Source organism: Pygoscelis adeliae, unplaced genomic scaffold (genome assembly GCF_000699105.1).
Source record: "Pygoscelis adeliae isolate BGI_AS28 unplaced genomic scaffold, ASM69910v1 Scaffold41, whole genome shotgun sequence".
NCBI classification, from domain to species: domain Eukaryota; kingdom Metazoa; phylum Chordata; class Aves; order Sphenisciformes; family Spheniscidae; genus Pygoscelis; species Pygoscelis adeliae.
This window is the reverse complement of record NW_008824373.1, coordinates 5,931,356-5,957,086: the sequence shown is the minus strand read 5'-3', so window position 1 is coordinate 5,957,086 and position 25,731 is coordinate 5,931,356. Positions and strand designations below refer to the sequence as shown.

The 25,731-nt window shown below is 33.9% G+C and overlaps 1 protein-coding gene across 1 annotated transcript in view; it reads right to left on the bottom strand.

The window, feature by feature from the left end:
- GRIK2 (glutamate receptor, ionotropic, kainate 2) overlaps positions 1-25,731 on the bottom strand; it is a 446,885-nt gene that overhangs the window by 124,048 nt on the left and 297,106 nt on the right. Inside the window, exon 11 of the mRNA XM_009320161.1 lies at positions 23,152-23,375. Coding sequence (XP_009318436.1) covers positions 23,152-23,375 — 224 coding nt within the window. The remainder of the gene's footprint in view (positions 1-23,151; positions 23,376-25,731) is intronic.

The following is a 25,731-nucleotide window of genomic DNA, read 5'->3' as shown; positions in this document are numbered from 1 at the left end:
TGAAAATTATTTTCTTTGGAAGGGGGAGGACAGCAGAGTAAAAGAAGTCTAAGTATTCAGTTTTGGCCCATATCTGACAACAATAGGATTTGTTTATATTTAAGATCATTTTACATATTTGAATGCAAATGCAAAGCACCTTCCAAGTTACCATTCCTCCTGTCATCTATTCATCTCTTTGTTTCTATTTCACATCACACTACTAACTTAGGCAAGGAAGAGTCCGATCTCTTATTGTTTGCTTCTTTGCCCTTTATCCCTTGCCTGGAGTGCGACTTTAAAGTGGCAAGAGGAAGGCCACTTACCATTGTTAGGTGGCTTGCTGGCACGCTAGATATAACTGTCAGAAATAGGAAAATGAGTTACTAGGAGGTTGAACTGCCTGCTGGGATTCTATCAACTGCATCAGAACTTCCTTCCCTTTCTATAGTCTGTATTACTGCCTGTAAAAGGTCATGAGGAAGATGTGTCTCTTACTCATTGGAGATCTGTTCCTTATTTTTATTTTTTGGTTGTTAGAATTATTTCCCTTTGTCTAATCTTTAAGTGTTATGAAATAAAGAAACTAACACTGGCTAAAAAGGGTGTGCTACTATCTAAATGAAAGTTGAACAATCCTTGATGCTAAGACCATCAAAAGAACAGGAACTACAGAGAACAGTACACTTCATTTATGTGTTTTGTCCATTATGTAGTCGAGGCTATGTGTAAAAAAGGGTCCTCTCCTGCTTGCTTGGAGATTTCTAATGTGGCAGAAGACGACACAGCCCTACTCAGTAAAAGGAAGGAATCAGGATAAACCTACTGCAAAACACAAATATAAAGGCTAGATTTGTTTATCAAAGAAAGAATATTACTATTCTGAAGATTTTTTTAACCTATAGAAAGTATTTACTTTAATTATTGTTGTTGTTGCTGCTATTACTAAGCTATAATTTCATAATGCATATTTCTGAGGAAAGAATGGAGAAAAGCAGTGCAGTGCATCTGGAAAACTGGCTCTTAAATGTCTGAGATTTGTGTAGATTATAGCTTCACATCTGGTATGAGTCTGAGCATATCATAGCATTCACTCTTAGTCAGATTAAGCAGTGTCTGAGTTCTGCTGTACAGTATATCCTTTTGAACAATTTGATTTTTTCTATGATTCCCTAAAGATTTTTTCATGTCCTCTGGCAAGTTAGCTTAATCATATCTTTTCATACATATATATTTCCTGGAACTACCTTAGAAGACAAAACTGTCACATGTTTTATATCCAACAGATTCTGCCTTACACTGCCATCAGTTAAGAGACACTGAAACCTGATGAATTCCTATGTAAAGGTTTTGGGGAACTGCATTATACAGGTTAGATATATTTTTCAGTTAACAGCAATGTAAGCCATAAAACAATGGCAAAATGCAGAAATGTACTCAAATTCATACTCTATCACTTTAATCAATGCATATTCATAAATGCCTCTCTTGAGAAATTAACCATTTGGAAGCAATCTCTTAGAATCATGTGTAAAAATGACACTTGAGCAATTTATTAAATAGTTTAGTGAGGCTATAATTTTCAAAGCTCTTAGTTAACTGCTTATTTTATTCTGAATAGGCTAAGACCTGAGTTCTCCATTAGCGTTCAACAGGAAAGCCTGAGAAGTGCTATGTAGCTGTAAACAAAAGATTAAAATGCATGGATGCCTTACATGGTAGACTAAATGGATGCAATTATCACAGGATTTTACAAAGATGAGGCATTCAAAATCACCACCTGTCCACTTGCTGAAGAAAAGCAAATGAAAGCTGTGTAAGTGGAAAACTGTGGTCTGTCCTTCAATGAACATTTCTAACAAAATCTAGGGTTCAGTTTTAAGCCCTTTGGGATGATGATCATGTTCCCCATTTTCCTAAGGAAAAGTAGTGCATTTACTGCTTGTATATTCCACGAGTAGATAGTTGTTTAAATATTATATACAGGTTTCTTGAGTATATAAGTAAGTTTAATAACTATTACTGTCAAACTGACCCATACATAATAGTTACACACAAAATTTAAAAAATGTTACTAAAAAAACAGACAAGAAAACCTAATATAAAAATCACTCATGGAACAAAGCCAATTCCATCTACATCATAGAAGTGTCCCATAAAAAAAAAATAGCATAGGAATACCTCCTTCTTGCAATGGGAAAAAGATAATTTTGCCAGGGAGGGTGGTGTTTTTTTTGTTTCAGAGCAGATTCTCTGTATTGTCTGGGTACCTATAGCTTCCTCAAGAGAAGTTTTTTGCTATTGACACAGCTTAGGCTCCATCTGCTGGATGTACTTTGTTATGGATTGTTACTGCAGCCACTAACAGACCGCAGAACTAATTTCATCTCAGTTGTAGGAGAAAGGAAACACCGGCAGGAACGCACTGGAGCATAGTGATTATTGCTCTAGGTTCTCTCTGGGTGACTCATTTATACCTGAGTAAGAATTCCAATTCCAATTACTACAAACTTGGAAAAGGCAAGGATGGCACATGTATACATTCTGAACGTTCTCTTTTTATACTATTGGAATTGCTGGCATTGTTTTCTTCAACTCAATTCAACTACAGAAGTTGTAGAAATCATTAGCAACGACGTTGTTATCATGCCAAACTCATCTTGCCTTCATTTTACTAGTAGTTGTGTTCACAATGTCTAGTAGTTTTGTTCACAATGAAAAAAAAAATAATTAAATTGCAGTGCAGTTCATGTAGCCACTCCTAGTTAAGCTGAGAATGCATTTGGTAGCTTTGTTCTGGCCCAGTTATGTTCATTCAACAGGGGTGATCGAATCTAAAGCTGCTACGAATAGCTATGATTCTTTCAAGTTTTGAGAAGCAGAAAGAAAGTTAAAAGGGCCATAATTAATTCTATTATTAAGTCAAACAACAACCAATATCAGTAATGCATGATCACTAGATCTCTTGAGAAAACTGAAAAAACAAATCACTTCTAGTTCATGCTCTTAAGAATCCTGCTTAATCGTATCTTAACACTCATTCAGCTATAGAATTCCTCAGAGTCTTAGGCAATGCAAGATTTCTCTTTTCCTTTTATATCTGATAACATCAGTAAAATGAAGCAGCTCAAGAAATACTGCCTATTCCTTTCAACTTTGCCTGAGCAATTATTGTCTACCTAGATGAAACAGAACTAGTTTTTCATATTTTACAATCAAACAAGAGGAAGCTGGCAACTAGAGAAATATATGCTTTCAAATACTTGTTTAAAAAAAATTTAATTTGACTCTACACTTTAAAACTTCAAACAAAACATTTTCTTTTCACTATAAACAAGGAAGAACAGTTCAGAATTACAAAAAGGTTTACTATATTGTCAAAAATATTTCTCAAAATATTCAACCTGATTTTTAGTTTTAGAGCATAGATTAGCCACAAAAATGAAAACAGACAGTAAGGAAGACATAAAGGTTAAGTATACTGATTATATTTCTTTCTTATTCATTTTCAAATGCAAAATATCCCTGCTTCAGAATTTTAAAGAAAAAGACTAAAAGTCAAAAATTTGCTGTTTTGGTTTGGATACATTACTTAAGAGCAGACCTTCCTGAACAAACTTATTATGTAATGTGCTTCCAACACACTGCACTTTCAGACAAGTTCAACTGCAATAACTTAATCTACAAGTCATATTCTCCCTCTAGAAATACACATGTAATTCATTTTGGTTTACCCTTCCAAAAAAAACCCCAAACTTTCATTAAGTAATAAATAGAGATTAAAATCATTAACTGAGGAGAAACTACCACTACTTTATCCATGCTTCTTTGATTAAGGACTGACAGAATGGACCCAAATCTTACTGTAGCTCACTTGGACATAACACTACAATTCATCCATCCAAGTTTAAATTGCTTTATATTATGAATGAATAATTTTGCCCTGCTATAAAGCAAGTTCTTACACATACATCCTTGATGGCAGAGTGGCTTTAAATTTGAGAATAAAGCAGGAAAAAGTTCATGCAAAAGAACAGTATTGTTTTCTGTAAATGAAGCAGTCATAACACATTAGGCAATTCAGCAAAAATATTTTCACCTGACCACAAACTCCCTTTTCTTGCTGTTCTTTAAGACAAAACCAAAAACCAGTGGTTAAACTAGTGTACTGATCTTTTTTGACCTGAAAAAAGATTTTTGAATTTTAATCAACTGAAAAAAAAAAATGCAAAGAACTGAATGTTCCAATGGATTTTCTTGGATTAATTGTGTGAAAATGCAAGCAGTATTATTGTAAGCATCAAACAACTAAGCCACATTTTGACTTTATGAGGTATTCTCAATCAAAGGAAAGGATGTCACTAACAATTTAACTAAACATATTTGCTTTTATGTCACCATTTAGTATAAAGTAAGACTGCATGAGACATAGCAAATTCATATCTGGATTGCCCCTAGTAATATTTTAAATTTATAGGCACTAACTTTTACTGAATCTACATAGTCAAAGAAAATATATGGATAAATATATGCTTAATTTACACAAAATTACTAGTTATCATATAAAATATATACTATCACATTAACTTTTATGATTAGTTATGTGCACCAATTATTTTATGTGCATTTTTATGCCTTTTTAAAACTGAATGTCAAAATTACATACAATAAATAAAAGTAGAATAATATTTGTTTGTGTGGTTTTTAATAATGACAGCACAGTAAACAGGTAGAGACACTTTTAAAGATACCTATGCACAAAGTTTTTCTGATCTTTGGACTTAAAAAAAAAAAAAGGTGACAATTATTATTATTATAGTTAAAACTGCTCGAACATCAGCAGTTATTCAACATGTCTGGAAAAAAAAACCTTTACCTAAATTGAAAGTTACCTGTACCTCATTAAGAATCAAATTTTAGCTTTAATTCTTTTTTTTTTTACATTGGTGTCTTCAACTGACAAATGCATTAACCAAAATGTTTATGATTCTTCAAATTTCTTTTTCACAAGAGTGAAAGACTACCTGTTTACCACTCTGTCTGTCATGATTTATAAATTATTTTAATCAACAACAGTTTTCAGTCTCAACACATGCCATTTAACCTAATTGAACTGCTAGACATAAATTTGCAAACCAGGAATTAACAGGGAAGTAGGCAAAAACTTACCTAATTGTCACTTACTACAATAAAATAAATATTCAGGTGCATATTCTGAACCAACTTAGATGACAGTTGCAGCTTTTGTTTCATAATGGTCATGATGCCAGTAACATTGATAAAGGCCCAAATTCAAGGCCATATTTTTCACCATTGCTTCAAATACTAACTCAATAAGCTCAGAAGAACATTTTACCCTGTATGTGTTCACCTCATTGAATTATCATTTTCTTCTACTTAGCTGCATACCATGTTATTTTTGCTGCTTTATATGTTCAAGTGGACCTTAGCTGATGTCTACAGAAGTTGATGGAAATATTTTCCATGATCTTCGGTGGACACTGTGATAGACCTATAGTCTGCAGTAATATTTCCCAAATCTATGAATTAAACTGTGGATTCATCTGATGCACAAAGAATTTACACAACAGACATTGTAAACAGGTTAATGAAATGCATAGAACATGAAATAACGTGACATTACACAGCACCATCTATGAGGTAGATTTATTATTTCACTAAAATTGCCATAATCAGTAGGAATGTTATTTTTAATGGAGCAGAGTAATTATTAACATGAGAAATTCATGATGCCTGCTATTTTCCACACATATGAATGATTTTTTTTTTTTTTCTCAACTCTACTTCTCTCTGGACTAGGGAAAAGAAATAATGAAAGTTTCTACAAAAACATATTCTGTTTCTGACTACTATAATACTAGCTTTTCATATGAAGTTGCAAAAAATTTGAAAGTTGAAAACTATAACAAAACTGAAAATTGCCCACACACTACAGGGAAAGTTTCTTTATAATCTCCACCAGTTACTTTACACATGAAGCATTACCTCAGATGCACTTGCATTTCTAATCACTACAGCTTTATTACAAAACACTCATTTTTTATTTTAGTCTGAGAAAAGCTCCAGAGGTTAATTATCAATTTACAAAAAAATTAATTAAATTCTCTTTTCTGTTTTAAATTTGTTACTTTCAATTTGATTTAACGTTCCTTCCTTTTCTGCATTCTGAAAAAGGATAAATAGGAAAGTATGATTTATCTTCTCCACATAATTCTCTCTTCTCTATAATTTCATCATTTCTCCTCATATGGTCCTGTAGTCTAATCTGAACAGTTTTACTGTTTTAAAAAGGATTTTTTTTATGTACTAAAATTTGCATTATTTTAGCACAAACTAAGAAATAGTTGGATTTTTAATTGTAATAAAATTGCTAATATTTGAACAACAGTAGTTATCTTTCTGTCATGTGGCAACAACAAAAAAACCCCATTACTTTGTATTATGAAGAGTTTTCTCTTTAAGAAATGCCTAAGCTTAATATGTAATTGAATATATAAAATAACTTGCCTCCCTCCTACTATATTCATTGATCTCCTCCTACAGGTAGACTGTCAAATCTACTGAAGAGTAATTTTAGCATGGATTCTTTTATATACCCCCAAAAACACACCTTCAAGGTTTTAAAAAGTCCTAGAAACTGAAGTTCTGATCTGGAACTCAGAAGTTATTATAAAGAAAATCAGCAAATCTGTATCTGCTGATATAAAAATATTCAAAGAATTTGCAGTGTGCAGTAGAAAAATGTTAGCAATATCTTAGTTCAACAGTTTGAAATGACACGTGGATATTTACCCCATGCTCTGCCACGTTATTAAAAAAAAAAGACTTTCATGCTTCAGGAAAAAAATCATATATTCTACACAAGAAATAACAAAAATATGTAAACTTTACTATCAATATGATTCACCTCATTTTGTCTGGAGAATGTTGGTGCTGTATTATAGGTCTATAACCTAAAAACCCCTGTACTATTACTGTCATGTACTTCACCAAGTTTTGTAGTGTTCCTAAACTGAAACAAATTTTGGCAACGGTGGGCTGAGTTCTCAGAAACTAATTTACAAAAATACTTCTCAAGCTGACACATCTTTAAAGATTACATTTAGTCAGTCTTCTTACCTCAAGGAATCTCAACATCCTATGTAGAAGATAGGAGCTGCACAGGCATTGCATTCGTCATTTAATTATTTTTTTAATAAAAACACATATCAACCGCTGTATCTGTAAGATTACTTGTAAGTCTTAAACATTATGATATCATATCTTATATTTGTCTATATCTCCAAATATGTGTTATTAGGAAAAGTGACCAGCAAGTGTTTAGCGTAGTTTAATACAACACTGTGTGACACTGTATTTGACCTTGCAAAGTTGCTTATACTGTTTATTGCTGTTAAAGTTTTAGAGCTGAATCACTGGCATGTTTGCAATAATAAGGGATTCATATGCACTATTGACTTGAAGATCTTACTATCTTGGCCTAAACAAAATTTTTACAATGGTTATTCTATATCTATAGATAAGACAGTAAATTAATAATATACAACAGTGATACTCCATTCTATATTAGCAACATAAAGTAATAAGTTAATCAGTATTTCTCTTTAAAAGAATAAAACAGTATAAGTAACAAGAGTACATGAGAAATTCAAATGCTGCCTCTTTTAAAAGTGAAGCACTTATTTGACTTCCTCAATACATTCAGGAGTTTGACACAAGTTTGAGGTAAGAAGTAGAATACTGCAGAGGACCTCCTAAAGGCACATAATGAAGTGTGAAATCATATTTTGCAATGCAAAAATGGACTTCTTAAAAGAAAGATGGGGTGAGCTCATTCTAAGATTGTACAACAAATTTGGCATTTCTATTCAATATTGCAACAGCCTTCTTGACGGCAGATTAGTTTAACGTTGAGCATCACAACAAAGGAGTTATCTAGTTTAGAGTGCATAATAATTCATTGTTGCCCTTCACCGTACATTAAATGTCACCCATCAGAATGACAGGAATAAAAAAATGATTACACTAGAGTCACTACCTAATAAAATATCAGTGGATGTGATTATTACATACAGAATAAACCATTAAAATATTTCCAAGAGCAACATAATGTTTCTTTAAGTATTTAAAATTGTCAAAATAGAATGTCCTTTAAATAAAATCAGTAAATTTTACAAAATTTAATTGTGGTAATACGGGGTCATGTGGAGTATTTTGGAGGGTTTATTTATAGCGAGTGGTTTTTGCACTTACATGGCACTGATACTAAAAAGAAAAACTTTTACCATCACAAATTTAGACCTGGAGAATTGTATTTTGTGGTGTTTTTTTTTTTTTTTAAATAAGAATCAAATCCTTTTCTTTTTTGCTATCGGCACATTAAGGACATCACCAAAATCCACAGAGTTGTCAAATGGACAAATTCTTGACCAAGTAAATATTTTCCTGAGTAAATGCAAGACTATGTGAGAACCTCTGTGCAATTCAACATGTTTTATAAACATATTTTATTTTGGAAATATTACTATTCTCATCAATCTAAACAGAGCAATCACATGCTTAAAATTTAAGACAACTTGGTAAAGCTTGATGAACTGAAATCTTTGATCTGATGTGAAATAAGTAAATAAATAGATACACTGACTTAAAAGAAAATCCATAGTTGGATTTGTAAGGCACATAAGGTTGCCTTTTGCTGGCCTGTGACTCCTAACCGCCTTCTGAAGGAATAGAATAGCTTTCAGATTTGGGACTTTAATACAGGTTTACCAAAATTCACCCAAAAACTAAGCTGATTCTTTTTTAAGTAGTCATAAATTATTTTTTATGAATTTGCTTATATTATGGAAAAGACATAATTCTGTATTTAAAGTACTTGATTAAAGTCTTGTCAAAAATTTACTATAAATAGGAATCCAAATAATTCTATGAGCTTCTGTGGTTACATCTATATCAGTAAGTGAAGGGAAGGACTCAGGTTTCAGCAATAGCATGCAGTCATCCATACACTTTACTCGTTAGCACATTCCCGTTCACAGTTTTGGCCTATGCTACTCTCAGATAATGCCCAAATGTGGTTCAGAGATACAGGAGGTGCTGGTAAGCACTGTGGGTGTAATAACTGGATGATGGAGCATTTAGTCATATGAAACATAGGCCACGCTATGTCACTTGTCCCCTGGGCCAGAAAGCAAGCCCGGGACACTAGCTCTTGAAAAGTATATACATATCCTTTGGGATCCACTGTGCTACTATCAAAATCAGTGAGAGCTTTCACATTGACTTCTACAGGAACATGATAGGACAATCACTTACTGTCTTATACAAGTTGACATTTGATTACAAAATGTTTCATCCTTTCTGATTATTCCATTACAATTCTCAACTGTACTAGTAATTGTACAAATATTTCAGTTACTGCTAATGGAATACACAGGCTTTCTTCAGGAAAGACCATGGTTAAAGGAATTTAAACGCATGACTCATTTTAAGTTTGCAAGTAACTTCAACTGAATTACAAGGGTCTACCTGAGTATCTCCAAGGTCTGTGTGAGCACAGGGACTCTGATGAATTGCAGCTCCACATCCTGATGGTGGATAAACGCTTGAAGCTTTTTTTTTTTACTTCTGTAATCTAGAAACCTTTCTCGCACTTTCAAACAAAAAACTGAAGCCTGGATATGAACTACCTATAAAACAATCAGCTGGATACTAACAAGATACCAGTGCTTCTTTCATTGATAGCACTGACAGTCAGGAACTCCCATCCTCACATGCTCACCACTCATGCGCCTCCTTCATAGCGCTATCAATGAGCTGGAATTCACCCCTTCACCTCTCCAATTCGATAAAACCTTGTCAGGGTGCTGAGTATATCAGGTCTTGCCTCAGCTCAGGATTTCTTCCAGACTATGTTTCCAAGAAATTGTGATTCTAGAAGTAGTATTTCAACAATGTAGGGACTAGATCCAAAATGCTTCTGGACATACGCAGTAAGTCATTCTTTTCTACAGAAATAGACTGTGGATACTCTTTTCTCTCTCTTTTTTTCTGAGGAAGGACAATTACACTCACTTTTTCATTATCGAGGAACACTAACTTGACTTTAATCTGTATTTAACCCTGTCATTTGATTCAAATGTACTGCTTCTAGTACCACATGGCCTACGTGAATCTAATCTATTACCTTCCCTCTGACCAGAATGCCAAAACAAATGTTTGTGACTTAAACAATATCAGAGAGATTCACCTGCCTAAACACCAATGTCTCAGAATTTTCTGGTTTCCCAATATATTTAAGATATCTTTAGGGATCTTGTGTATGTGATACAGTACCTATGGGCAACTTGTATGTTTCTGTAAAGGCAGTTAGTGCACGCTCCTGTCCCATGTATCTGCACGGCTTTCCATCAAGTTTCAATACTTACAAACACATCCCTTTCCACACAAATTAATCTGAAATGTAACTGTTAAGATTTTTTTTCATTTGTTTCTCATATCCACTGCTCTTCCCCAAGAGAAAGACAAACTTGGAAGTGATTTTAATGTCATTACCATAGGCTAACCTGTGCAGTTATTCCACCAGTGCCATTTGAATCTCATCAAGACTTCATATGAGAAAAGCCTCAAGGCCAAAATCAATACCTGTCTTTCAAAATCCTCCTCGAAATTCACTTGCTTTATAATGTACACAGTAAATTGAAATGTGGTCCTGCCTAGGTAGCTGATGAACTATGACTGCTGTTTTTTTTTGTACTCATTTTTCACTCCATTTTCTTCACACCACATAGAAATTTTCATCCTATTTTACTATTTAAACTATTTAACTACTCCTTCTGAACTGTGAACTCTTTAAAGCAAGCATTTGGTATTTGTTATGTAACAACAAGACATGACCATGCTTGGAAATGCTCTCTGAAAGCTGTCCTGTGTTACAAGAAAGCCCAATTAAGCTTCCATACCACCCAGAAATCTCCACTGCCTTCACCTGTGGAGATGAAAGGCACAAATGATTACAGTATGAAAGTCGGGTTGATGAGGAAGGTGTTACAAACATTAACAATCCCCATCGACATTTAAGCTGGAGGCAGAATTGGGCTTCTAGCAGCAGCAGAACAGAAAGATATGAGGAGCCTCTGGTATCCATCTACCTAGTAACTTTATCTAATTACAGTTACATTTGAAGCAAGGTGAAAATTCCTTTCATTCCAGTAAATGAAGGGCACGCTGACCAGGATTTTGATATGATTAACTACTCGCTCTCTAACATGCCCATTTAGAAGAAGGGGAGAACAAGAGAGAGAAAGTAAGAGAGAGAAGTGTGTGGAGGATAAATATGACTAATTAAAAGCCTTTTTCAGATACTTTTGCAACTTAACATTAACTGTGCTATGCTCTGTGAGCACAAAAAAGCAGTGCAATGTACAAAATTCTGCTAACTGCTTCCATTTTTCTTCTGGACAGGGCTTATTGGTTACATTGTGTCAGCCACAAAACCAGAGAATTTTCTAAGCGGTGGAATTCTTTCACAGGAGCTTCTCTGAACCTGCATTACACTATAAACCTTTCTAATGTTCATTCCAAAATATCTACCAAGAAACCTGCTCCAGAACATGAACAAATTGCTGTAGTACCTGAAAACTGTCACATCATTGGTGATGATGCTCTGGTACAGAAACACCGTATCTCTACTTCTACAAAACAAATAAGTTAATAGCAAATAGGCTTCCTATTCTGTGTAAAGCTAAAGCTATTTCTCATGGGAAAGGACAAGAACTTCTTTAAAGATCTGGGAGAATGGAAAGAAACTGTATAACCTTCTTCTGCTAACACCCCACTATTTACCCCATGAAAAGTTTTCCATGCAGCATTACTGCTCCACATAGTTGAGGAAGGAAACTGAAACGGAAAGAGGCAGTAGCTCTAGGTGGTTTGCTATCTTTAGTCTGGTGAAATTATATGAATGATCCCATCAAGCTGAAGTAACATTGCCTTCATGGTTCTCACAGCTAGAGGCTATCTGCTGTAAAGTCTTTAGGCAAGTCCTAATTGGCAAATGCAGGTGCCACATGCATCTAATGGCCACACAAAACAAAACAAAACAAAACAAAACAAAACAAAACAAAACAAAACAGTATAATGAGAGCAAAGTGCCAGAACAGACCTGTTTAATAAAAATTACTTATATTTAAACTCCTTTCTGACATGCTGTAAGAATGATTAATGATGAATATTTTGATATTTTAAAGGTTCATTATTTTCTACTAAAATCAACTATATCCCATAGCTGACGTGGGATTTTTAACTATGATGCTGAAAATTTTTGAAATTGAATAATTAGTTCCCTGTAAGAATTATACCTTTGTTGCTAAAGACAGAACTTCTGATAATACTATAATAAAAACAAAAAGGCGCTCACCTTTGTTCTTAAGTCTGAAAATGCATGATTAGCTTTACACTAAAGCAATTTCACCATCATTAGAATTAACATAGGGTGAATTCCACAAATAAAATGGAAATGCTTGGAGGACACACTACTGATTTAGTTTCAGCATCAAAAACAATTACCATACTTCTTTTTTCAAACTGATTTCTGGTCAAGCCCTGTTGGTGCTTAAATGACTCCTACTCTCTAATGAGCTAGAGACTGGAGGCTTGCATAAGCCAGGTAAACTTCTGGCTAACAGCTAAATCAGAATGATAAGCAGGAAATAAATAATTCTCATATTTCTGCCTACAGGAACTTACAGGGAACAATCTTACTTTTCTCCAGATATTGAGTAACACTTAAAGTCAAGAAATATTCCCTATTTATTTCCTTATTTCTTTCAAAGATATGCTTCTGTTTTGAAGTATAATATTTAAACACGACCCAAGTCTAATATTTTTTTCCTCCAAGAAAGCAATGTTCTATCTTTCCAAGAGGTAAGGTTATGGTAAGTTTATTTTGTTTCTGGGTTTTCTTTTTCTGTTTTGTTTTTCCTCCAATGTAGTTCTATTTACATATTTCCAGAATACAATGGATAATGATGATTCAGAGTCAGAGGAATTTAGGAAATACGGTTTTAGCTAAATTTGCAGAAACTAAATTATTTCCAGTTCTGAAGTCAGAAACTGATACTTAAATTAAAAAAAAAACTTATATTTTAACAGACATTTTATACCACTCCAAATAACTGGACATTTGACTATTCAGTTACAAATATCTAAAAGATATTGTGTCTGTATTATTAACATTACACAACAACACAAGGTCTGTTTTAGAGAATAAGATTAAAATCCATAAAATCCTTTCATTACCCAGGTTTTCCTATCCTTCAAGTAATCCTGAAACCAAAAAATTCAAAGGAGAACTCCGAAATACTATCCTACAGAAACTGCTCTTCCTCTGAACATCTTTAGCTAGGATTTTCTACAAGGTTAAAAACCATCATATCATATTGGCTTTGCTTACAATGGTTTATGTCTCTCTCTTCATTTAGATGATATAAAGAAATTCATTGCATATGGGTCCACATATTTAGCAAACAAATAATGCTCATTTTTATATGTTTGGCTCATTTAGCAAAAAAACTGCCTTTCAATCCTTACAGACATTTTTGCTCAATATTATTATATGTTTCTGGGCCCTCCAGAAGCAGGGTAAATAGAAATCATGACTGCTAACGTTCCATTTTCCATCCTATCACTATAACCCCTACATTTTTCTTGAGGAAAACTTTCACTTTTAAGTCAAGGTGTTTCAAGCAGGATGCATGTGTGAAATGACTTCAATAAATAAAATATCACGTACATTAGATTTTCTGTTTTGATTTTTGGGAAGAGAAAACAACAGCTCAGCTGCTGGTTGAATTCATCTTCCGATATATCAGGCAATCTGTAAATTCAGTCACTGATGCTAACGGTAAAGGAGTCAATCAGTTAACTTGCACACTTTCAAGTTACCACTTGTATCCAATTATTAAAATCTTTTGACAGCACTGTGGTACCTTCTTGGTTTCTTAATGACTCTATTCCCATTCCACTAGATTCTTGTGTTTTGTTCTTTAGGTTGGAGGACTACATGGTTTTGCACATCTCATGAGAAAACTGCTGCTATGCATTATGGTGAGAGTTACAATTTCCTTCTCCCCACTAATACTATGCATGCCAGAGTAAAACACATGCAAAAAAACCCCCAAAATAAAGCAAATAAGCCTCCTTCCCCCTACTTCCAAAAACATAAGAGGCACTTCTCAAAAGCATCATTTTAGCTTGAAAACACTCAGATTCATCCATAGAGGAACGCTTCTCTTTAGGCACGTTTAACATTATTGCATGTTGTGATTTGTTAAATAAATTTACAAAGTACCAAGTCTAGACTTGCATCTTCTTTCCTTTTCTTGTCACATATTGGGGGGAAAAAAATGTTTTGACAAAACAGAATTAAATTATCTAATATCAAAAGAATGTTCAGCACTTTTTCTGGAGGCTCTCAACTTTTTTTCAAGCAAACTACTTTATACAAACAATCCAATATTCTTCTCATGTACTATATGTGCTGGTAATTAGTGAGGCCTGTTAAAAATAAAGATGAACCAGTGCATATGTTACCACAGTGTTACTATCTTTCAAAACAAAATGAAATTGTTCCTCAGACTGTTTTTTGCCTTTCTCAGCAAGGACTATGGGGTTATTTGCTAATGGATGGTAACATGGTACATAGAGACTAACAAATCACTGTCCATGGTAGATATGAAACATTATTTTGTGTGATGTTATAGAACTCTTGACAAAACAGTCTTCAGATATTCACTCACCTATAGAAGTTGTTTACCCAAGGCATTTGAAGACACGAAATGAGGTAGAGGAGATCTACCTTACTTGTAGTTAAACCCAATTACATAAACACAAATGCAAATTTCTTATGAGAAATGCCACTGTTTTGACTGCTGAGATAGTTTCAAAAGAAAATTCCATAGTATGTATGTTTATAATATTTTTAACTTGGTCATATAATGTGAAAAAAAGTCACAGAAAACGGGGCATGTAAACTCAAATATGAATATATGAACAAGGTTTACATGTGTGTGAAAAGAAATGGCAATACACGTGGCATAATACCTTCCAGCATCTCCCGGCTTGTTCTAGAGATGAAGGGAATGTAAATGCAATTGTTAAACTGTAGCAGGCGGTTTGAAATAATGATTTAGATAAACAGAGAATGGCATTCAGGCATATGTCTAGCAATGAACAGTGTGAAACAGAATGAATCAAACAGAACAATTCTAGTCAGTCAAAACTCAAAATGGAAGAAGGCCAGGGAGTAAACTCATTATTTCAGAAGACATTCACCAATGAAAACTTAGGAGATTTTACTAGTAAAAATGGTTTATCCAGCTGAATCCTCTCTAAGAGCTTTAACGAACAGCCTTTGGATCCTAAGATACAAGGTACTGTTAAGATTCAAAAGGATGTATAAGATCCTAACGTATTTGGGCAGTGAAATATTCAGTGTAACATGTAATTGGGAAACTGAAAACAAGAGAAATCATGGTATGAAATATAGCTCAACATGAGTTTTAATACAACTTTCCATAAATACCCCTCAGACTCTATAAAAGCCTGTGTTACAATGTTCCATCAAAATAGAGAGGGAATATAGGTTTGTAAATATGTAACACCTATATGTAACAAGGCTTAAAAAGTAAAGTCAGAATGAGTACAGACAGAATGAGCTGTCCACCTAATTGGAGATAATGATCTGTCAATAGCTATCAAAAATTTAATTCCTGTCTTTGGATGCAGGCGCTTAAGTAAATGAGAATGAAGAGATTGAATTGCTGGTTATAAGAGACACCAAATTCCTTAAGGATGAACAGGGTTATTATTCAGTTCAGACATTCAAAATACCTAAGTTTTTGGATAATTAGTGATGAATTGAAGAACCTTGTGATAGCTTTCAGAATAATGAGGAAAAAAAAAAAAAAAACAGAAAGGATGGAAAGAGAGTTTTTAGCCCATCTTCAATTTTACACAGCATAAGGATACTAATATACTCTTCATTTAAAAAAAAAAAAAAAGGAAACCATTTTCTGATTCGGTTAATCTACAAAGTAACAAGAATTAACATAAAACATAGTGATAGAACAAGTGCTACAAACAGATGCATCTTACAAGGTGTTTTCCTTATGGCAGAAGTCACCAGACCTACTGCTTTGTTTTCTAAGGAGGCCCTACACACATTTTAACTCTGCAGAAGACAAAGTTTGGCTAGACCTACACGCACACACAAAAATCAGTTTATTGACAGAAGAATCAAGAATTGACCAGGTGTGCTGAAGTGAGCATATTTTTCTTCTTCAAAGTACATATGGAGATTTAGCCAATGAGGGGGTACTATACCTTTTGGACTGCTAAGGCAGTTGAGTTATGAGTTCTTCAGACATCCTCAGTTAAAACATTTCAGTTGTTTTGCTGGCAGTAGTTTCTTCTATGTTTGATGCATGGTAAGTAGTATCCAGGATGTCAGACTGATCTGCCACCAATATAGTAAGGCTTTAGAGTACTGTTTTTTCCCCCTAAAGTCTAAGGAGGTTATTTATGTTAAAAAGAGTAAAAGAATTTTTATCTTACTGTGATCTCTAACAGTATTTTAATAGAGGTTATTATGTAGATGTTACGCTTGTATGTAGATTTGGAGACTTCTTGATACTCTTGTCTCTCTTTAACAGCTGAAGGAGATTGAGAGCATTCAGAAGTGATTCAAGAGAATCCTGAGGGGTTAGGATGAGGAGTCCATACGGAGTTGTTTACTTATATATTAAAGATTCTATAAGCTGACACTGAACCCAGATAAATCTCTTGTGGAGGAGGTCGGAGAGATCAAAGCATCTTTCTGAGTGTCAAGATGCAAAGTGAGAGATTGCTGTTTGACTCATTGCTATATATGTCTTTCTTTTAGCCATATATGCTCATCCACAACATCTAGACTTCATAGCACTGATTGTGATCTGTGTCATAACTTCTCAAAATAATTACAATACTTAGATGATGACCATACGAAAGCATTATAATTCCAGTATGTTTCACATTTTTTATATAGAAGAAAAGATGGAACATAAGATCTGTGTGCTGACCACATAAAATTAAACTTAAATACTATTACAGATTATGCAGATTTATGGTAATATGAATGGCATACAGCACAGTAAACTCCCATTCTGTTTAATCAATTTAAAGCTGTCGTCCACATTTTGTGAAAAGTGATACTCAGAAATATCTGAGAATATTTGAAATATCATGTGCAAGTCTTGCTTACAACATTTCCAGTGACTGCTGTCCAGGCAAGATGACTGTACAATTTCATTGCCATAACATACAGCAGGATAGACTAAGTGAAAAACGTGCTGTTTTTATGAATGCAAAAAATTAAGATATAATTGAGGTGTCTTCTTTATATTAACCTCAGTTATTGAAATTCTATTTAAATGATAGAAATCTAAAATTAAAATTTTCCAGGTCTGATGTAAAGGAGAAGAAATTTAGTTCAGAAAGTAAGCTTTTTAGTACATTCTCATTTAATACTAGGATTTCTTGGTATAGCTACACAAACATATCTGTTAATAAAAAGCTAGAAAAGCCATCGAAGAGAGAGAAAAATTCTTGTCATGCAATCTACCTCTTTCACTTGACAAAAAAACCCAGTGTTCCAGAGGCTGGGACAGTTGCTCTCTGTTCACAATAAAGATGATCTCTAGCATTAACAACGATTTGCTTTTCAACCAGAAAAGTTATATGAAAAGAAGCAGACTATACTGAATCTTTTGGAAGTAATCAACTAAGGGTCATAAGCCACAACTTCGTTTAACAGAAATAAAAATCTGTGACTTTGAAATAACTGTTATGGAACAGTTTTGGAAAGTGTGTAATTTTTGGCATGCTTTTATCCTTGTCTATTTACACAGTATTTTATAGTCAAGTGACAATATCCCCACTTGCATTACAACTAAGGCAAAACTATCTTAAAACTGTAAGACAGTAAGAGAAGCAGATTTGAGGGTTGCCATCTGGATTGCCCTGCTGGATGATGAATCCATTCTTGAGAACACCTCATAACATATGTTGTAGTTCTCTAGGGAGGCCTCAGGAGATAAAATTCTCATAGGAAGAATGCTTGTTAAGAATAAAGGGCAAATATGCTAACTTCCTACTTGAATAAATATCAATAGTAATTCAGTAACCAGAGCTCCATAGTAACTAGAAAAGTAGTTCCCTCTCATTCTGCCATTAATTCCTTTCCATCGAGATAGTTTTCAAGGAGTAGTTTGAAAATCAATCAGACAAGTTCAAGGACAGAAATCAGCTGATCAAGAAATATGAAATAAAAATGAAGACTGATGAGATGTAAAAGGATATGCATGCACTCCAGAGAGAGATAATGCTCAGGCGTCTGTTCAAGTCTGAAACAGCAGGCTATTCCTAAGCTTCTTCACAGAGAAAAGATTAAGATAAATGTGTGGAGACATTTTTAAAACTCTTGTCTTCTTTTATTATGTTTATTACAGCTGGTAAGAGAAAAATATAATTTGGTGATGAGGCAATGTTCATTGTGCTTTTATCACTGCTTACAAAGAAATGGAAAAATAGTTGATACTAAATGCTTTGACAGATGAAACCAGCACAAGGGCTTGACTTACGAGAAGTAGGATAGCATAATTCTGCTGAAGGGAGGAGAAAGCAGGAAGTCCTAACATACAGAATGTGGTACAAGTAAAGGTGAATCAAGCCCTTTAAAATGATAACTCATGATTCAATATTAGCAATTAAGGCAGTGAGCACAGTTTAATGCATATTTACACAATATTCACTGATACTCCACACAGCTCAGTATAAGCGTAAGAGCTCATTAGTGGACCATTTTATCCAGGATAGTTTATGTGCTTCACCGCTGATCCGTAAAGGTGAAGCATCATGCTAAGGCAGATGTATCTCTTCCAGTTATGAAGATAGGTCACTTAAGAGTAAGCTGCTTTATGACAGACACGTTCACAGCAAACAGACCTTACTACACAGAGAAATACTTCAATGAGCAGGGAATAACTTGAAATCCAGTAAATTGGGTAGAAAATGATAAGATAAAAATATTTAAGGAGTTTTGCCTCTAATCTGTGTTTCCAGAAAAGATTCATGAAGACACGGATGTTTAAAATCATACATAAGACTCTCCAAAAAATATAATACAATCATGAGGAAAGCCAGCTGAAAATTAATTTTGAAAGTCATTAATTGGAAGATCTATGTAAATCAAATGTATTTAGCATTTTTAAAAGTATGAAACTGACTTTCTTCATATTGCCTATGCAGAATGGGAAGTATCCTCCAGTTACCATTTTGCAGAGACCAAAAATAGGACACAGCTATTTCATATACACAGACTAATGGAAAAAAGGGACAATATGTGTGTATGAAGTTGGTATACAACACTGTAAGAAATCAGCATGTTTCTTAGAAACGAAACAATGGTTTGCACCAACAGACAGAAATGAAAAGAAATTCCACTAAACGAGATTTTTCATTATACAGATCAGAAAATATTGTGTACTTGACAGATCTCCAGAAAGGGCTTGGCGCATCTTACTCCAGTCTTAGTTCCCTTCTAATCACATGTAAACTCTGAATTTAACTGGGATTCTAAATCAAAGAAACAAGTAAAGGCAGAGGCAAAAAGGGAAGATATTGGAATTGGAATGCAACAAGACGCCAGACAACACAAGACACTGCTAGCAGTGACACAAAGACACTACTGGCTAGCATCAGAAACAGATCTATTACTGTTGCCTCAAGAGAAAAAAATACTATGACTTTCTCAGTTCACAGAAAAGTAATAGGCTTAGTGTCAAGCAGACTGGGTTTATCTATTAGTCATCAGCCTGTATGACAAAGAAAGGAACTTTCAGAGACTAACCACCATAACTATTTAGATTCAACAATCACAACAAACAAGATTAAGAGGTTTTCATATATATGGAGAAATCACAGCCTACTATAATTTCCCACAAAGAACGACAATTAAAGAAAATGCTGTGTACAACACATACATGTTCATCCTATCCACAATGCAAAATCTGTAACGCCTACATAAATAGATGAGTCATCATTTTGGGGGGGACTACAAGAGGAAAATGACACAGAAAAGACCTCCAGCTAACAAATAAATCTTTCTCCTAGCTTTTTGTCTTGTTAAGTATACAAACATTCCAGCTCTTTATATCTGGTTCTCAAATTGGAAGGAAAATCCAACACTTTTAAATAAAGGAAAAGACTAATAAAGTTTTATATTACATTTTTCGCCATTTATGCCTAATATGTTGCTCTATGAAAGTCCTTTCAGCAATTCTCTCTCAAAGATTCTTGAACCTTTTACTAATTTCTTCATCTTTCCCTAAATAGGACCATACCGCTAGTTAATGGGTGAAATCCAAGTACCACAACAGAACTGTACTTTCCATTTTCAACATACCAAGCTCTTACATTCCAACACTGTTTGGAAGACATGTAACAATAAAATCATGAAACATTTAACACAAAAATGAGAGGTTTAAATCTAAAAATAAATATTCTACACTGAATACTCTGAGGAGCTGTAATTACAAAACATCATATCATAAAAGACACACTAAGTACTGCTCCAAACATAGATACATCTTATTATGAAACACATAGTAATTATTATGAAACATTGGTAGTTAAACATTCATTATGGAAGGATTGTTATGAAATAGAAATCTTCTTAATAAGATACTCTAGGTGGAACCTATTAATTTAGTGGCATACAGTCCAACAGTTTCACGACACCAGGACTGAAAAATACATCATCAGCTGTGCAATATGTACTGAAAATACATAGTCAGCACTATGCTACAAAGTCCTCTTCACTACCACACTTTGGTTATCAGTATCTCCCTTTAGGTGACAGATACATTTTGTGAATTATATTCACCAAAGGCTCTTTTATTTTTGAGTAATATTCTTTTCTCTCTTTATTATTCAGCAGATTACATTTTTAACTTAGACCTGTTTCCCTATATGAACTATAGTGTTAGAAAACGCTACCACATACTATTAAGTCATTCTGTGTTATGAATAAAATCTGTAGATTGTCTTACATAATCCTAGATCTTTTATTTCTAAATGTTATCAATACTTGATTGTACAAGTTAAGAAGTATAGAAAATCTCTAGATCTGAAGGCTGATATAAATGAAAAAAGGTATTTTATACAACTCTACAAAAACCAAAACTCCTCTGCTCAGTATAAAACGTATTTTATATTGCTTTACAATTAAGATAAGGAATTTATGGTGCTGGTCACAAAAACAAACAAGTGAAAAAAAATCAGCAATACTGGTCTACTGTGTGGCACTTCTGTTTAAAAATAAACATTCTTTCCAGTTCTGCTAGTGAGACCAAGTGACTGAGTAGCTTAATTAAAAAAAAAAGGCTTAAAGAAAACGTATCTTTCCTACAAAATATGACAAGACACATTTTCAAAGCATAAGTAAGAACTCAGCCATACAACTCCTACTAATATTACTGGGAGCTGCCTGTCAAAAGCACTGTGCATCATGCTGAAAATGTCCTTCTGTGATAACAATAGGGTTAAAACTTTTGGACATACATATAAATATTTTACATGAGGTGTTTCACAACATTTGTGATTTATGCTCACCTCTGCTTTCAGTAGTACCTGTATAACTGGAACACCTCAGAAATTAGTTTACTCTCTGGTTATATAGTCCACTAAAATCTATTGTTCTTTCAAGAAACTTTCAACATAAGTCTGCTCTTTGAAGCAGACTTTTAAAGAAGACACACAAGCGAAGTTATTAATCACAGAGTATGTTTCAGTGCTATCTATATTACTTCACTACCTCATGTACTTTATGTACAGGTGATCTTGTTAAATTACTTTTAAACCGGTTTCTAAAAATATTTTGTTTCTCCTTAGTACAGGAATGATACAACTTCTCCAAAATGAAACAGTTAGATAGTATCAAAGAAAGATGGAGAACCCTGATATGAACTACAGCACAATAGGAAAAGTAAAATATGAAGATTCTGCTGTGTACTACAGAATGAAATCATAAAAATCTTGGGGCTGAAGTGAGATTGCATTATCAAGTCAAACATATGCTTCTAAAATCATTGCTATAGAAAAAAAAATCTTATTAAAGGGATAAAAACCAATATAGTTTATACGTATTTGATTAAAAAAAAAAATATTTAAAAGTGACTACTAGGAGGAATCTGCAAAAGAGATTACATTTACACCCCCGGGAATCGCTGATTTACTGTTCTGAATTTTTTTTTGCTGTCACAGCAAAAGTCAAAGTTATAACATGTAAGACTATATTTTGGTGAGCATCCGGAGTCAGTCCTAATTACTTAACAAGGAAAATGTAAATATAATGGGAATTTTTGACAAAAGATGTTTTCCTGCTTGTCTGTGTTGAAGAAAACAGATAAAAAAGTGAGCACTATATATCAAATCAATTTATCATTTAACAGTTGTTGTATTGAGTTCCTTAACTCTGAAAACTCAAATAAACATGCTTGCAAATACATTCCAATCTGGGACTTTAATTTATGTGAGGTATGTCAGGTATTTTACCTAGCACACAGTTAAAAACTAAATATTGTTACCCTACTTCTGAGATACTAATCTACATAAAATAACTTATTTTGTAACAGGTGGAGGCCCAATTTGGACATCTAGGATTAACATGGGCAGCTAAGTACTCAATTTGAGATTAAGAACCATAGCATCAAATTAAATCAGGCTAACAAAATAAAATATGTCAACCCCTGTCTCTCTAAACACAGCACAATTGGGAAAAAAATATTTCATTAACTTTCTAGTGTCTCTAAATTTGTAAGGAAAAGGAGAAATCTAGCTCGCATACTCAGACTTAGTGACATAACAAACTGGAGACTTAGTATGGCAGTGGAGAAAATTAATAGTGAGAACCCTCATCATTAATTATTCTTCTGTACATCATGAAGTTAAAATATAGGAGTATGAAAGTAAGAAAATTTTTGTGACTTTTGACAATTATTAGTAAGAAAAAGATTATAACAATTGCCAAAAAAATCACAAAAGTTGACATGTTACCTGGCTATGACAAAGAGCACACAACTGACACCCAAGTAAGCCAGCAGAATATACATCCAGATATCAGGGGAGAGAGGATTCAGGAAGGAGAAGACGCCCGGGTTTGTACCATTGGGCTTGCGGTACAAAATACTTATTCCAAGAGTCATAAAGGGCTTGGAAAAGTCGATGACCTTCTCTCGAACATAGGTAATTGCCAATGGTGCAACTGCAAGGTCAGCTTTCTGTTAACAGAAATACAAAAAGAGAAACAGGCCATAAGTCAGAAGAAAGAGGTTGAAGCAGACAATCAGATTAGGCAAAACACAAACTTTACATGGAGGGGGTTTGTTCTACTACCTACTAGGTAGGCTGAGATTTAAAACTCTCTTCTCCCTATAAGTAAGGAAACAGATTTATTCTACTTCCTGTTTGTTAAACTGACATAGCAGCATTTACAGAAAATTAAAAACACTATTACAGGTATAGAAGCAAAGAAAAATATTGCATCTTGCAGAAAACATGAACATCCATTATTGTGTCTTTTAAAACTTTTTAAAATGTACATATCAATGTATGTCTTCTCTTTGTCACTCCTTCACTGTGCTTTTTAGAAGCTAATATATTTGTGAAGCAGATGTGAATATGCTTGTACAAGTGAAGGGAAATGACCAGGAAGCAGTTTTGCTTATTTTAGCATAAAAGTATTGGTACAAAATGAAGAACATTTTAAAATGGGAAGTGCTACACCTCAAAGGTTGCTACAGGGAGTAAGTTCTAACAGAGTACAACTGTCCTTACTAGTTTGCAGAAATCAGTATGAATCTTGTAGATAATTGGCTATTAATCAGTTGCAGCATTTAACATGTAATCATACAATAGAATGTACTTTGTCAATTTACATTTAGTTTTAGTTATTATGGCAATAATTCATAGGAGATTAGTAAATAGTCTATACTATTTTTTATTCAAAACAATGGAAATCATAGTGACAAGAAATCTACAGCATCTACTTTTTAATCTCTGTTAACAGCTCTTGAAGACTGCTGTGCATGTGTGTATGTGTACATGTGTGTGCATGTACATGTGCATGTATGAAAGAGGGAAGTTCAGAGCAAGAAGTTATACAGTACAAGACTTGGCAAGCTACAACCTAAGAATTCCTTGTAAACTATACATAAATATAGGTGTGTAATGACAGAAATGGTATAGCTACCGTGAAATACTGTAATCCAAGTAACGTAGCTGCAAATAACACCATTTTCAGAATGCCTGTTCTAAACCAAGATCCAGAGATTTTATTCCCAGTAAAATCCTATAAATTCATACATTTATACATTTTATTTTGCTCAGCTGGTATTGTGTATACTGTGTAACACTCAGAATCCCACACAATGTTATAGCATGTCAATGTTCCCTTTTTTTTGTTGCCTCACCTTCCACAAAGTTTTACTATAGCCTATTGTTGTTATGAGCATTTAACATATCATTAGATCTACTCTAGTAAAGTACTTCTATGTTACAGTGTGAAACTCTGTGGGCACTGTTCATTTAACTTGGTAAGGGCTTACTGCTCAAAAACATGACATACGCTTCATTTCCATTGGTATTCAGAACTTATAGGTATTAATCAGACCAGCAATGCTTTATTCCACAGCAGCTGAGTTTTTATGGATTGCATATTATTGATGATATTCCAGCTGATGCAAAAAGAAAACAGTAAAGTAAGAAACTAAAACTAATTTGGATTAAAAGTTATAGGTCAACATATAGAAGTTTGAGAAACATAACAACTCAAGCTATTAGTTTGAGAGGCAACTAGCGGTTCTTATCCCAAGAGTCTAAAGCCAACTCACTAGAGACTGTCAGAAGATGCAGCTGCTCAAAGATAGAGAAAATAGATCTTTTGGAAGGCTATTGGCAGTTGTGAATTTTGGTCTTAAAATATTAACAGAGCTTTAATGAATAACAAACCATTTCTTTTAACAAATACTATAGGAAATCCAACCGTTGGTCATTAGATGAAAACAAAACTGTATACAAGTAAATATAGGTTGTAACTATCTCCAGTGGAGCAAAACTCTAGGGGCATTGCAGATGAAATTAGAAAAATAACCGAACAAGAAATAATGCATGTCTCATATGACAGAACAGGACAATCAGATATCCCAACCTGGGAGGCACAGATCCAAAACATAGGTCCACATATTGATATCTAAAGATTTTCTTCAGAGCTTTAGTAACTCTGTTTCAATATTCTTGAACTAGTATATCGCCATAAGAATGAAAATTAAGCATCTCAACAAAAATAATATCCAGTCTCTACTGACTAAGGAAATAAATGCTGCTAGATGACTGACATAAAAATGTAATACTGCCACAGGTAACTGTTTTTGCTATTTAGATATACGTTATCTCCAAAATATTCAATTACCTTGGCAATTCATAGAATCATAGAATCATTAAGGTTGGAAGAGACCTCTAAGATCATCGAGTCCAACCGTCAACCCAAGACCACCATGCCCACTAAACCATGTCCCTAAGCGCCTCATCTACACATCTTTTAAATACCTCCAGGGATGGGGACTCAACCACTTCCCT